This window comes from Somniosus microcephalus, chromosome 10, assembly GCF_052327205.1.
Source record: "Somniosus microcephalus isolate GS21.2 chromosome 10, FLI_Smic_1.0, whole genome shotgun sequence".
Classification (NCBI taxonomy): domain Eukaryota; kingdom Metazoa; phylum Chordata; class Chondrichthyes; order Squaliformes; family Somniosidae; genus Somniosus; species Somniosus microcephalus.
In genome coordinates this window covers 159,293,395-159,305,524 of record NC_140996.1, presented here as the reverse complement: position 1 = coordinate 159,305,524, position 12,130 = coordinate 159,293,395, and the positions used below count along the sequence as shown (strand labels likewise).

The 12,130-nt window shown below is 42.7% G+C and overlaps 1 protein-coding gene across 6 annotated transcripts in view; it reads right to left on the bottom strand.

The window, feature by feature from the left end:
• The window catches only part of dync2h1 (dynein cytoplasmic 2 heavy chain 1), a 996,931-nt gene that overhangs the window by 687,537 nt on the left and 297,264 nt on the right, over positions 1 to 12,130 (bottom strand). For all 6 annotated transcript variants that reach the window (XM_085999037.1, XM_085999042.1, XM_085999039.1 and 3 more), the window contains 2 exons: positions 5,532 to 5,674; positions 3,471 to 3,543 (listed from right to left, as the gene is read on the bottom strand). In XM_085999037.1, the coding sequence (XP_085855163.1) occupies positions 3,471 to 3,543; positions 5,532 to 5,674 (216 nt within the window). The remainder of the gene's footprint in view (positions 1 to 3,470; positions 3,544 to 5,531; positions 5,675 to 12,130) is intronic.

Genomic DNA, 12,130 nt, shown 5'->3' with positions numbered 1-12,130 from the left:
AACTCCGGCGTGTCCCTCAGGCCCTGTCGCCCTTCTCAGAAACCTCTGGTTTGAGGTAGGTTTTATTTTTGGGGAAGAACTGCAGGGAGGATGGCAGCATCGGGCTTTCGCGCCAAAACGAGCGTGGTATGCACACCAGCCTGCTGGCGGAGGAGTCGGCTTCACTCTTGTGGGGGATGGGCGCCTCGTGGCCGCACAACATTGTTGTGTGACGGTGAATAAGTAAATAATAATTCTAATAGGTCTAAGAGCGTTAAAAAAACAAGCCTGAAGGCTTTGTGTCTTAATGCGAGGAGCATTCGTAATAAGGTGGATGAATTAGCTGCGCAAATAGAGGTAAACGAATATGATTTGATTGGGATTACGCAGACATGGCTCCAGGGTGGGGAAGGCTGGGAACTCAACATCCAGGGGTATTTAATATTCAGGAAAGATAGGCAAAAAGGAAAGGCAGATGGGGTAGCATTACTGGTTAAAGAAGGGATTAACACAATTGTAAGGAAGGATATTAGCTCTGATGATTTGGAATCTGTATGGGTAGAACTGAGAAATACCAAGGGGCAGAAAACGTTAGTGGGAGTGGTATATAGACCTACAAATCGTAATGTGGAGGTTGGGGATGGCATTAAAAGGGAAATTAGAGAAGCGTGCAAAAAGGGCACAGCAGTCATCATGGGTGACTTTAATTTACATATAGATTGGGCTAACCAAATTAGTAACAATACTGTGGAGGAGGAATTCCTGGAGTGTTTACGGGATGGTTTCCTAGACCAATATGTCGAGGAACCAACCAGAGATCAGGCCCATCTTACAATTGTGTTAATCCCTTCTTTAACCAGTAATGCTACCCCATCTGCCTTTCCTTTTTGCCTATCTTTCCTGAATATTAAATACCCCTGGATGTTGAGTTCCCAGCCTTCCCCACCCTGGAGCCATGTCTGCGTAATCCCAATCAAATCATATTCGTTTACCTCTATCTTACACTGGGTATTATGTAACGAGAAAGGATTAATTAGCAATCTTGTTGTACGAGGCCCCTTGGGTCAGAGCGATCATATGATCAAATTCTTCATTAAGATGGAGAATGAAGTAGTTGACTCAGAGACTAGGGTCCTCAATTTAAATAAAGGAAACTACGATGGCCTGAGGCGCGAATTGGGTAGGATTGACTGGGGAATGTCACTCAAAGGGTTAACGGTGGATAGGCAATGGCAAACATTCAAAGACCGCATGGGTGAACTACAGAATTTGTTCATCCCAGTTTGGCATAAAAATAAAATAAAAAAGGTGACTCAACCGTGGCTAACAAGGGAAATTAGGGATAGCATAAGATCCAAGGAGAGGTCATATAAATTGACCAGAAAAAGCAGTAATCCAGAGGACTGGGAGCAGTTTAGGATTCAACAAAGGAGGACAAAGGGATTAATTAAGAAAGGGAAAATAGAATATGAGAGTAAGCTTGCAGGGAACATAAAAACTGACTGTAAAAGCTTTTATAGATATGTGAAGAGAAAAAGATTGGTGAAGTCAAGCGTAGGTCCCTTGCAATCAGAATCAGGGGAATTTATAATGGGGAACAAAGAAATGACTGACCAATTAAATACATATTTTGGTTCTGTCTTCACAAAGGAGGACACAAATAACCTCCCAGGAATGTCAGGGAATATAGGGTCTGATGAAAGGGAGGAACTGAAAGAAATCAGTATTTGTAGGGAAATGGTGTTAGGGAAATTGATTGGATTGAAGGCCGATAAATCCCAAGGGCCTGATAATCTACATCCTAGGGTACTTAAGGAAGTGGCTCTAGAAATAGTAGATGCATTGCTGATCATCTTCCAACATTCGATGGAATCTGGAACAGTACCCATGGATTGGAGGGTAGCTAATGTTACCCCACTATTCAAAAAAGGTGGTCGAGAGAAAACGGGGAAGCCTGACATCGGTAGTGGGGAAAATGCTAGAGTCCATTATAAAAGATGTAATAGCAGAGCACTTGGAAAACAGTGACAGGATCGGACAGTCAACATGGATTTAGAAAAGGTAAATCGTGCTTGACTAATCTGCTGGAATTTTTTGAGGATGTAAATGGTAGAATAGATAAGGGAGAACCAGTGGGTGTGGTGTATTTGGACTTGCAGAAGGCTTTCGATAAGGTCCCACATAAGAAATTAGCGTGTAAAGTTAAGGCACATGGGATTGGGGGCAAGGTATTGACTTGGATAGAGATCTGATTGGCAGATAGAAAGCAAAGAGTTGGAATAAACAGGTCTTTTTCCGAGTGGCAGGCAGTGACTAGTGGGGTACCGCAGGGATCGGTCCTTGGACCCCAGCTATTCACTATATATATTAATGATCTAGACAAGGGAACTAGATGTAATATCTCCAAATTTGCAGACGACACAAAGCTGGGTGGGCGTGTGTGCAGTGAGGAGGATGCCGAGAAACTATAGGATGATTTAGACAGGTTGGGTGATTGGGCAGAAGCATGGCAGATGCAATATAATGTGGATAAGTGTGAGGTTATCCACTTTGGTGTCAAAAACAGAAAGGCAGATTATTATCTGAATGGCAATAGATTGGGAGAAGGGGAAGTGCAACGAGACTTGGGTGTCCTTGTGCACCAGTCGCTGAAGGTAAGCATGCAGGTGCAGCAGGCCGTTAAGAAGGCAAATGGTATGTTGGCCTTCGTAGCAAGAGGGTTTGAGTACAGGAACAAGGATGTCTTGCTGCAGTTGTACAGGGCCTTGGTGAGACCACATCTTGAGTATTGTGTGTAGTTTTGGTTGCCTTATCTGAGGAAGGATAGTCTTGCCATGGAAGGAGTTCAGAGAAGATTCACCAGGCTGATACCTGGGATGGCAGGAATGACGTATGAGGAGAGATTTGGTCGATTGGGCTTGTACTCGCTGGAGTTTAGAAGAATGAGAGGGGATCTCATTGAAACTTATAAAATACTGGCAGCACTGGACAGACTAGATGCAGGGAGGATGTTCCCGATAGTCGGGGAATCCTGAACCAGGGGTCACAGTCTAAGGATAAGGGGTAGGCCTTTTAGGACAGAAATGAGGAGGAATTTCTTCACCCAGAGAGTGGTGAACCTGTGGAATTCTCTACCACAGAAGGCAGTAGAGGCCAATTCATTAAATATATTCAAGAAGGAGTTGGATATATTTCTTAAGGCTAAAGGGATCAAGGGGTATGGGGAGAAAGCAGGGACCGGGTACTGAACTTGGATGATCAGCCATGATTGCATTGAATGGCGGAGCAGGCTCGAGGGGCCGAATGGCCTACTCCTGCTCCTATCTTCTATGTTTCTATGTAAATAGATGAATTGCTAAATTTCAATTCTAGCTCCAATCTAAGTATTACAATACAGAATAGATGTATTGTTATCAAGAGCTAGATGAACTGCTATGAACAGAAATGCAATTTCCAACACTGATCATGCATTAGGTTAGTAGTGAACAGACCAGAAATAGAACTTCTTCGTCCTTTTTCTTTCTTCTCTTGCCCACAGCTCAATGAAAGCAACATTTCAGGAATCTGAAAAATTTAAATTTTTGCAAATTAATAATCTTTTAAGAAACTTTTCATGATGTGCATCTGTATCTCCAAATTTTTAAAAAGGTGATGATAGATAAACAAAGCTATATAAAAAGGGTAGATACAGTAGAGATATAATAGCTATGTCGGCATAATTAACTGAATTGACATATTCAAAGAACAGGGATAGCAGGCAGCAGTTACTGAAATCTATAACCTTTGAATCCAAGGAACAGGTTTACCTGGAGATATGAAGGCTTCTGGTATTCTTTACCGACAAAAAATATCAAATTAATTCATTCTATTGAAAAAGACTACTGTCATTTAAGTGCCGGTTATGTGGAATAACCTGTGGGGGTAATTTTAACTTTGAACGATAGTGTAAAACACACAATATCGACTACCCATTAAACACCTCTCCAGATTTTCGGTTCCACAATGGAAATTTCACCTTCACCCCAGCATTGGTGGAAGAGCCTTCAGCTGCCTAGGTCCGACACTTTGTGAAGCATCTTGGGACTTTTTTATGTTAAAAGTGCGTAAGCATCAATGCAGGCCCCAAGGATTTTTTTTTTGTATCGGACATTTTGAATGACTGTTACTGCTGATTTGACCAACAGCCTGTTTGGAGAAGATGGGAGGGGCCCATATGATGGACAGGAGATTCCAGCCAGGCCTACAAACTAATTATGGGAGAATGTCTGGGCAGACAGAATTCTCTGAGAAAACAATGGGTCCGGGTAGGTGACTGATACGGTGACAAGCACCTAGATGAGATAGCCCCGGCGGGAACCGGACAAAAGAGGGCCATTGTAAATTAATGGGAAGCCACTTAACCCAGGATCAGGTGAGAAGTGCGGCCCATGATCTGCCATTAACACCAGCACCTAGATGGGATAGCCCCGAAAGGCGAGAAACCAGACAAAGAAGACAACAAAGGTTGGTTAAAAAGACATCACTGCAACTACACAGACCCAAGTGAACATTTAGGATATAGAGAAGGCAGTTTTGGCCATTTTCTCTCTCTCTCTCGCTTGCTCTAAACCACCATGAGCGACAAGAGCCTTGCCTTGCTCTTCGACTGTAGGAACGAGCCTCGAACTGGGACTTGGATACTGCATCGGCGATACGGAACCAGGAGACAAGTTCTACACATGGGAAGCAGCGAGCAAGAAACGGACAATCAGGGTGAGCATTGTCCAAGCCCACGCATCCTTAAGACCAGCGGTACTGTGTGAGGGGGTGTTGTGCATCCCAACCAATCCAGAGGGGTTTAGTGGGGAGGTTCTGTGTGTATTTTATACTCTGTCTGCAACACAGTGTGATTTTAGGCGTCTTAATACGAGACAGGGGCCTGTTCGACGGGCCAAGTTGTATTGTTGTACTGTTTGCTTTATGCCACCAGGCATTTTATGTACTGGAGGCGGGTGTGTGTGTTAACCTTATTTGGCACAGTACGGTTGAGTCTGAAAGCTTGTCTGTGTCCCAATCCTGTTCACTGTAATTCCTGTCGTATAGAATTAAGTAGGTGGAGTGATTCGAACCATATAATGCATGGATTTTCGATAAGAGCTACAGATCTAAAGTAATATTAGAGAAACACATGGAACCATGAAACATTTCTCTACCTTAAACTGAATGGTTCTAGGTTCTTTACATTTCTGCTATAAAGGAGTAATTTTATGCAGTGCTTATATAGGCCTTGTCTTCATGAAAACCTCTTTTCTGTTTACTGGGGGAAAACTATCAGAAATATGCATGTAATTTTTGTCACAAAGGCATCATCCACAAGTGAAGTGATGATTTTTTAAGATAGATTTACATAGCCAGTAAACAAATATAAAAATACTTTCCCAAACATTTTTACCCCCTGAAGACGGTATCTATTTAAAAAGTTTGGCCATGCCTTCAGAAAGAGATGTTGAGAGAGTAACTAGAACTGAACATTTATAGAAATAATGCATAGTGCGCCAAAGTGCTCTACTTACTTTCTTCATGCTATTATTAGACCAGCCGTCCATCCACTGCACTGCACACTTCTTGTAAAAAGCTGGGTTACTTTCACAGTTGATTGTAAAATTGGAGTTGGTACAGTCCATAATAAGGACAACGTGCAGATTCTGCTGAATTCCTATAAAATTAAGCAAGTATTTTAGCCTACTTTTAAATAATATTAATAACAACAGTAAAATTAGATAGAATGGTAGTTGTTCTGCCGTGGCATTGCATACAGGAAGTCAAAGCCAGGTGCAGTCTTTAGGTGATACAAGTTAGATGGTGGGACATGCAGACATAATTCAGTCCCCATTTTAATGTCATAGAGTATATACTTTGATTTTATCTCCAGTTGATCATCCATGGTGTTGCAAATAGGGAGCCAAGACCAAATGCAGTCTTCAAGTAAAGTAGGTTTAAAGGGTGGGGGAGTAATTGCATCAAGATGTTCAGGTGTAGCTCAGTCCCAAAAGTCATGCATTAGGTCCTTATTGTTACATTTCTATTATAAATTCTTATGTCCACATTTATAATAGAAATTGCCTATGTAAACTTGTCACGCTGTAATTACATCTTTCCACCAGTGATGATGCTGTATTTTTGATATAGATGATCACCCAGTAATGTAAATAAGCACAGAATTAAAAATCTCCCCATGTAAAAGATAGCAATTCAAATCAATATTAATTTTGCTATTTTGCATGTGGAACCCAAACTTGAACCAATTCCAGATATTTTGTCATTACAAATGTGATATCATGCAGAAAATATCCAAATATATTATAGCGGAGTCAGCATTTTGGACAAGTGTGTAACTAACAATTGCTGAATTTCTTAAGGTAGGAAACTAGACTCGTTATTCACAAACTGATTATAAAGGCATATCTCAATGTCATTGGAATAGTCAGCATATTAGAGTTTGATTGTATTGTTAAAATTGCCATGTTTATATTTTGTTTTAAAATAGAGATAATACAATTTAAAAATACAAGCTTAGAAATTGCTGTTGGTGTGTTATTGTTGTTTCCGTATCTTCACACTCTTCCCTTGGCAAATAATGTGAATTAGTGGAAGCATTCACAAACTGATTAACAGTCTGACAGGCCACGGCATAACCATCTTTAAACCAGCCAATAGGCTGGTCAGACCTATATGATGGGAGGGTTTTATGGGCTCCCACAACCCATACGATGAGGTTGGCCATTCACACCCACTGGACATGAGTATCCTACTGAATTCAGAGGCAGATGTCTGGTCTCTACTCACCGGTACTGTCTGGACTGGGATTTGAACCTGCACCTTCTGACTCAGATGTGCAAATGCTACCACAAAGCCAAAGGCTCATTCAGTGCGTTATTCAGAGGTTACTAAAAGTTTCTGGGAAAATTCTTGCTGTTTTTTGATGCGTATCTAAACAGTGCAATTTCCTGCCATATTATGGCTGCCCAGTGAAGCATCAAAAATCAGCATCATGCAGAGCAACAGTTAAATGGTTTAAGCAGGCATTTAACACTCGGTACTTGTGATGGGGAAAGCAGGCCACTTCCATCTTCAATCAACTTCCCGTACAATAGAGGCTAGTAGAGAGAGAACAGCAAAATTTGATGACCAAGTGCGGGAGGTGCTTATTCATGGTGTACGGGAAAGTACTGTCCTTTATGGAACAGAAGGGCACCCCGTTTAAATATGATTACCTCTGCAAGACTGGCAGCTGCTTACAGACAGGATCATTGTTACGTTGAGGACCTAGTGGGCCAAGATATAAGTCAGGAAGAATACAGCTGATTGCAATACAGCTGCTAAAATAAGTCTCAAGAACACCTTTCAATGCCGAGTAACTGCCCTAAGCTTGCAGGTCATAAAATGTACCTGTATAAATTTGTAAATCAACATGTGCAGTTTAAGTATTAATAGAGGCTTCTCCTGTGCAATCCTGCCATGAGAGCAACAGCCCATTGAATGCTTAACCATACATCATATTATTATAGCACAAGAGAAGTATAAGCAGCAACTAATAAATCTGAAAGAGATCTTGATACAGGAAAGCTAACCTAGCTTTAATGTCAGACAGGATGTGTTGGAGGATAGGCAGCTGTAGCTCCGTCTGTCCTATGTAAACTTGCAAAATCACAAGGCTACTTATCTGCTTAGAGGGCAAGATGGCATTTAACAAAAGAGAGCAGTGCTAGACTGGAGGAGATCCCAGGCATTACAAGCATTTGAACTTATTTGGGGAAACCACCATTAGCATCTGAGTTTTTAAAAAAAGTAATGAGAAAGTAGACAAGAATGAATCCAAAGGCCTTTCCCAAACTCAGGGCTATTGCCATCCTGGTCTTATTATGTCGTATCCCTTTACTCAATCACTGGCACACATGCTCAAAACATCTCACACAGTATATTGAAATGAAAGGGTGCTTGATGGTGCTTCTTTGAGGCAAAATCCTGACAAATTTTCAGTTCTGTTTTTGTAGGCCTGGAAGAACAGACTCAGCAGAGTCAGTGCCCCAGAGCAAACCAACACCTAACAGTACCAGGCATCACTCTCACCATTATTAGCAAGCACTAGCACAACTATACATACCCCAGAGGTTATAGGTGATGGGTTTGAGAAAGTAACACCAGCTGAGTCAAAGCTCATGGGTGAAAACAAGTGGTGCTAACAGATGAGGAGCAGACACAAGCTTCTCATGAAAGGCAGCATTGTTCATGCCTTTGCGCAGTGCCTAGGGATTTTGACCTCATAGGGTCTGCTTATAAAAGAAGGTTGCTGCCTGTGCAGGATCAGCTACATAAATCATTTGAGTTAAATCTCTCTGCAAGATCTGGTCAAGAGTATGGAAGAATCCACTCGCCAGATCTGCATAGTCCTAGATGAACAGCTGTCAGCGCTTCAGGTTACCATGAGCACGTGGCATCTGCAGCGGCACCTTCAGCGGCACAGGTCTTAACCACAGTGGAACTATCTCCCATGAACCACATTCCCAAATTACAACAGTGACTCCACTTCAAAAGTACTTCATTGGCTGTAAAGCACTTTGAGACATCCGGTGGTCGTGAAAGGCACTATATAAATGCAAGTCTTTCTTTCTTCTATGAATGCCCAGGTTACAATTATAAAGGCCTTGGGCTCCTATCTATAGCAGGCGCTCTTTTTTTGGTTTCAACATGCTGGATGATCAGATTGATGCACAGATTCAGAAACCTAATTGCTGCCCAGTGCTCCACTTAAATGCAGAGCTAAGGACATGTTGAGGAATTGCCCAGCAGTGATGCCAAGACTGGAGGAGGCATGGTATACTGGCATGAAGGCTGCTGTCGCTCAAGGCAATGTCACATCTAGCCCATCCAACGTCCCTGCACAAGTGATAGTCGATGTGTTAGAAAATAGGCAACACCAAAAGCCACAAAAGCAACAGACATGGCTGACTAAGTTGCAAAGCCATCTTATTAACCAGCTAAGGAGTTACCAGGTGCTTGAATCCCAAGCCACTGTCACTGAAAACCTGCAGCCAGGCACCGCATTTACTCCTTCCACAGGAAAATCACTCAAATAAGTCATAGGTTGGGAGTTAAACAGCACACACAATCCGTCAAAATAAAGACAAAGGTCTATGGGAAAAGACCTATAACATCATTCATCAATCACACAACATGGGGTAATGACATGTGTTCTGGACATTTCACATGCAGATAGCACCCTCTGGTGGTGGTTAGTGTGTTAGCAGTTTGTATGCAGCAAAGGTCATTTGACCTTTCTACCTTCCTTCCTGTGTGAGAGGTCATTTGACCTTTTTTCCTGTGTGACCCAGGAAGTAGAATCCCAGGAAGTAGAATTCCAGGAAGAACCTGGCTTGAGTAATGGAGAATGCCATGAGGGATTCACAATCCAATGTAATCTGATCTTCTATGTTAGGCCAGGCGCAATATCTGTGAGTATCTTTGTCTATTAGCATGATAGCAACGTTGTCAGAGTAGTATTTTGACAATAATATGTTTATAAAAAGTAATAGTTGGTATTTACAGAAGTACAGTCCAAATGTTAGTTAGTTATACAATTAGTCTATTGTACTGTTGTAAATATGTTTATATCTTGTGTAATATCGAATGTATAGTACTCAGTTTATGTACAAAACATACTTTGTCTTTGTTTGCAGTTTCACAAATTTGTTCAAGTAAAGCTTCAAAACAGCAAACGGCTTCACGAGGAATTATTTTGAATAAGTGTTTAACTTACTGGATAACTAGATAGGAGCATGTCTAGCGAGGCCAGTACAACATGGTTGTATAGTATTTGAACTTTATCCAGAGATTTTGTTTGCGATTGTACAGAATGGATATTGATGGTAACTAGGAAAATTTTGCACAACGTTTTTTGGGTTATTGTTGTTATATACATATGGACAGAAGGGTTCCTTAAAAGGTGCAGCTCAGGCGCTTAGCTAAATGTATTTTAGACGATCATCTGGTGCATCAGTATCCCTAACTACACTGGTGTCTCAAGTGGTACATTCTCATAAATGGCCTTGACTCCAAATTGCCCTCCTTCTCCATGGTTAGGCCAATTTGTATATTAAGTTTATGGAGCATGCAGTAGATGACAATGATTCTGGAGGTCCTGGAGTGGCTGTACTATAAGGCACCCGTGATTAGTGTATACATCAGAAGCTGTTTTAAAATGCCTGTGATATATGCTTAATAATGATCCCAATGGCTGCATGGGCCTTATGCATCTGCGCTCTGTTTCCATTCATGGCAGCCACAAGGATGTCATTAGCCACGGCGTGAACTGCAGGGAAAAATGGACTCCCCGAATTGTTTTCCAGTAATGCTTTGATTGATACCAACATAAACCTTCAGGTCAACAGCAATTTTTAGCTATAAAACATTAAAATGTTTCAGAATAGACAATATTGGCCCGGATTTTCCGGGGCCTATGACCGCGTACGTGGTGTGTACGCGACCGTAAGTGCCCCACAAGTTCTAGGTTTCTACAGACGATGCGCATGCGCAAAAATCCAGAACAGAGGCAGGCAGGAAGTGCAGGGAACCCCTGCGGACATCCCCCTTTCAAACAGGTATACCAAGTTGGATACTGTTGAGGGGGATGACTCACCAGGGGAAGGCAGCAGCAGCCAGCTTCCTGGCACCAGGGACGCTTCTGCTGCTCAGAAAGGGAGGAAAAAGAGTGGGAGAGCAATAGTGATAGGGGATTCTATCGTAAGGGGAACAGATAGGCATTTCTGTGGCCGCAAACGTGACTCCAGGATGGTTTGTTGCCTCCCTGGGGCCAGGGTCATGGATGTCACTGAGCGGCTACAGGGCATTCTTAAGGGGGAGGGGGAGCAGGCAGAGGTCGTGGTCCACATTGGGACCAACGACATAGGTAGGAAGGGGGATGAGGTCCTGCATCAAGAATTTAGGGAGCTAGGTAACAGATTAAAGAGCAGGACCTCAAAGGTTGTAATCTCTGGATTACTCCCAGTGCCACGTGCTAGTGAGTATAGGAATGGGGCGATAGAGCAGATGAATGCGTGGCAAAAGAGTTGGTGTAGGGGGGAGGGTTTTACTTTCCTGGATCACTGGGCCTGCTTCTGGGAAAGGTGGGACTTGTACAAGTCGGACGGGTTGCACCTGAACCAGAGCGGGACAAATATCCTTGCGGGGAGGTTTGCTAGCACGGTTGGGGGGGGTTTAAACTAACTTGGCAGGGGGATGGGATACAGAGGGGAGCTGAAATAGGGGGTGATGTGCTGCCAATTATAGAGAAAAAAACAAGTCAGCTTGGTAGACAGGGCAAACATATAAGGGCAACGCTGGATGGCATCTATTTTAATGCAAGGAGTCTTGCAAATAAGGTGGATGAACTGAAGGTGTTGATAAACACATGGGAGTATGATATTGTTGCTATCACGGAGACATGGTTGAGGGAGGGGCAAGACTGGCAGCTCAATATTCCGAGGTACAGAATCTTCAGGCGAGACAGAGGGGGAGGTATAAGAGGAGGGGGTGTCACAATATTAATTAAGGAGTCAATTACTGCAGTAAGGAGGGATGATATATTAGCAGGTTCCTCTAATGAGGCCATATGGGTGGAGCTTAAAAACAAAAAGGGGGCAAGCACTTTGCTGGGAGTGTACTATAGGCCTCCAAACAGTCAGGGGGAGATAGAGGAACAGATATGTAGGCAAATCTCAGAGAAATGTGCAAATAATAGGGTAATAATAATGGGGGATTTCAACTTCCCCAATATTAACTGGGATAGTCAGAGTGTGAAAGGCTCAGAGGGTGTAGAATTCTTAAAGTGCATCCAGGAGAGCTTTTTGAGCCAGCATGTAGAAAGTCCTACAAGAGAGGGGGCGGTACTGGACCTAATTCTAGGGAATGTGGCCGGCCAAGTGGAAAAAGTGCTAGTAGGTGAGCACTTTGGTGACAGTGACCATAATATGGTGAGATTTAAGGTGGCCATGGAAAAGGACAGGGATGGGCCGGAAATAAAGGTTCTAAATTGGGGGAAGGCCGATTTTAATAGGATAAGACAGGATCTGGCCAAAATGGACTGGGATCAGTTACTTGTAGGAAAATCCGCATC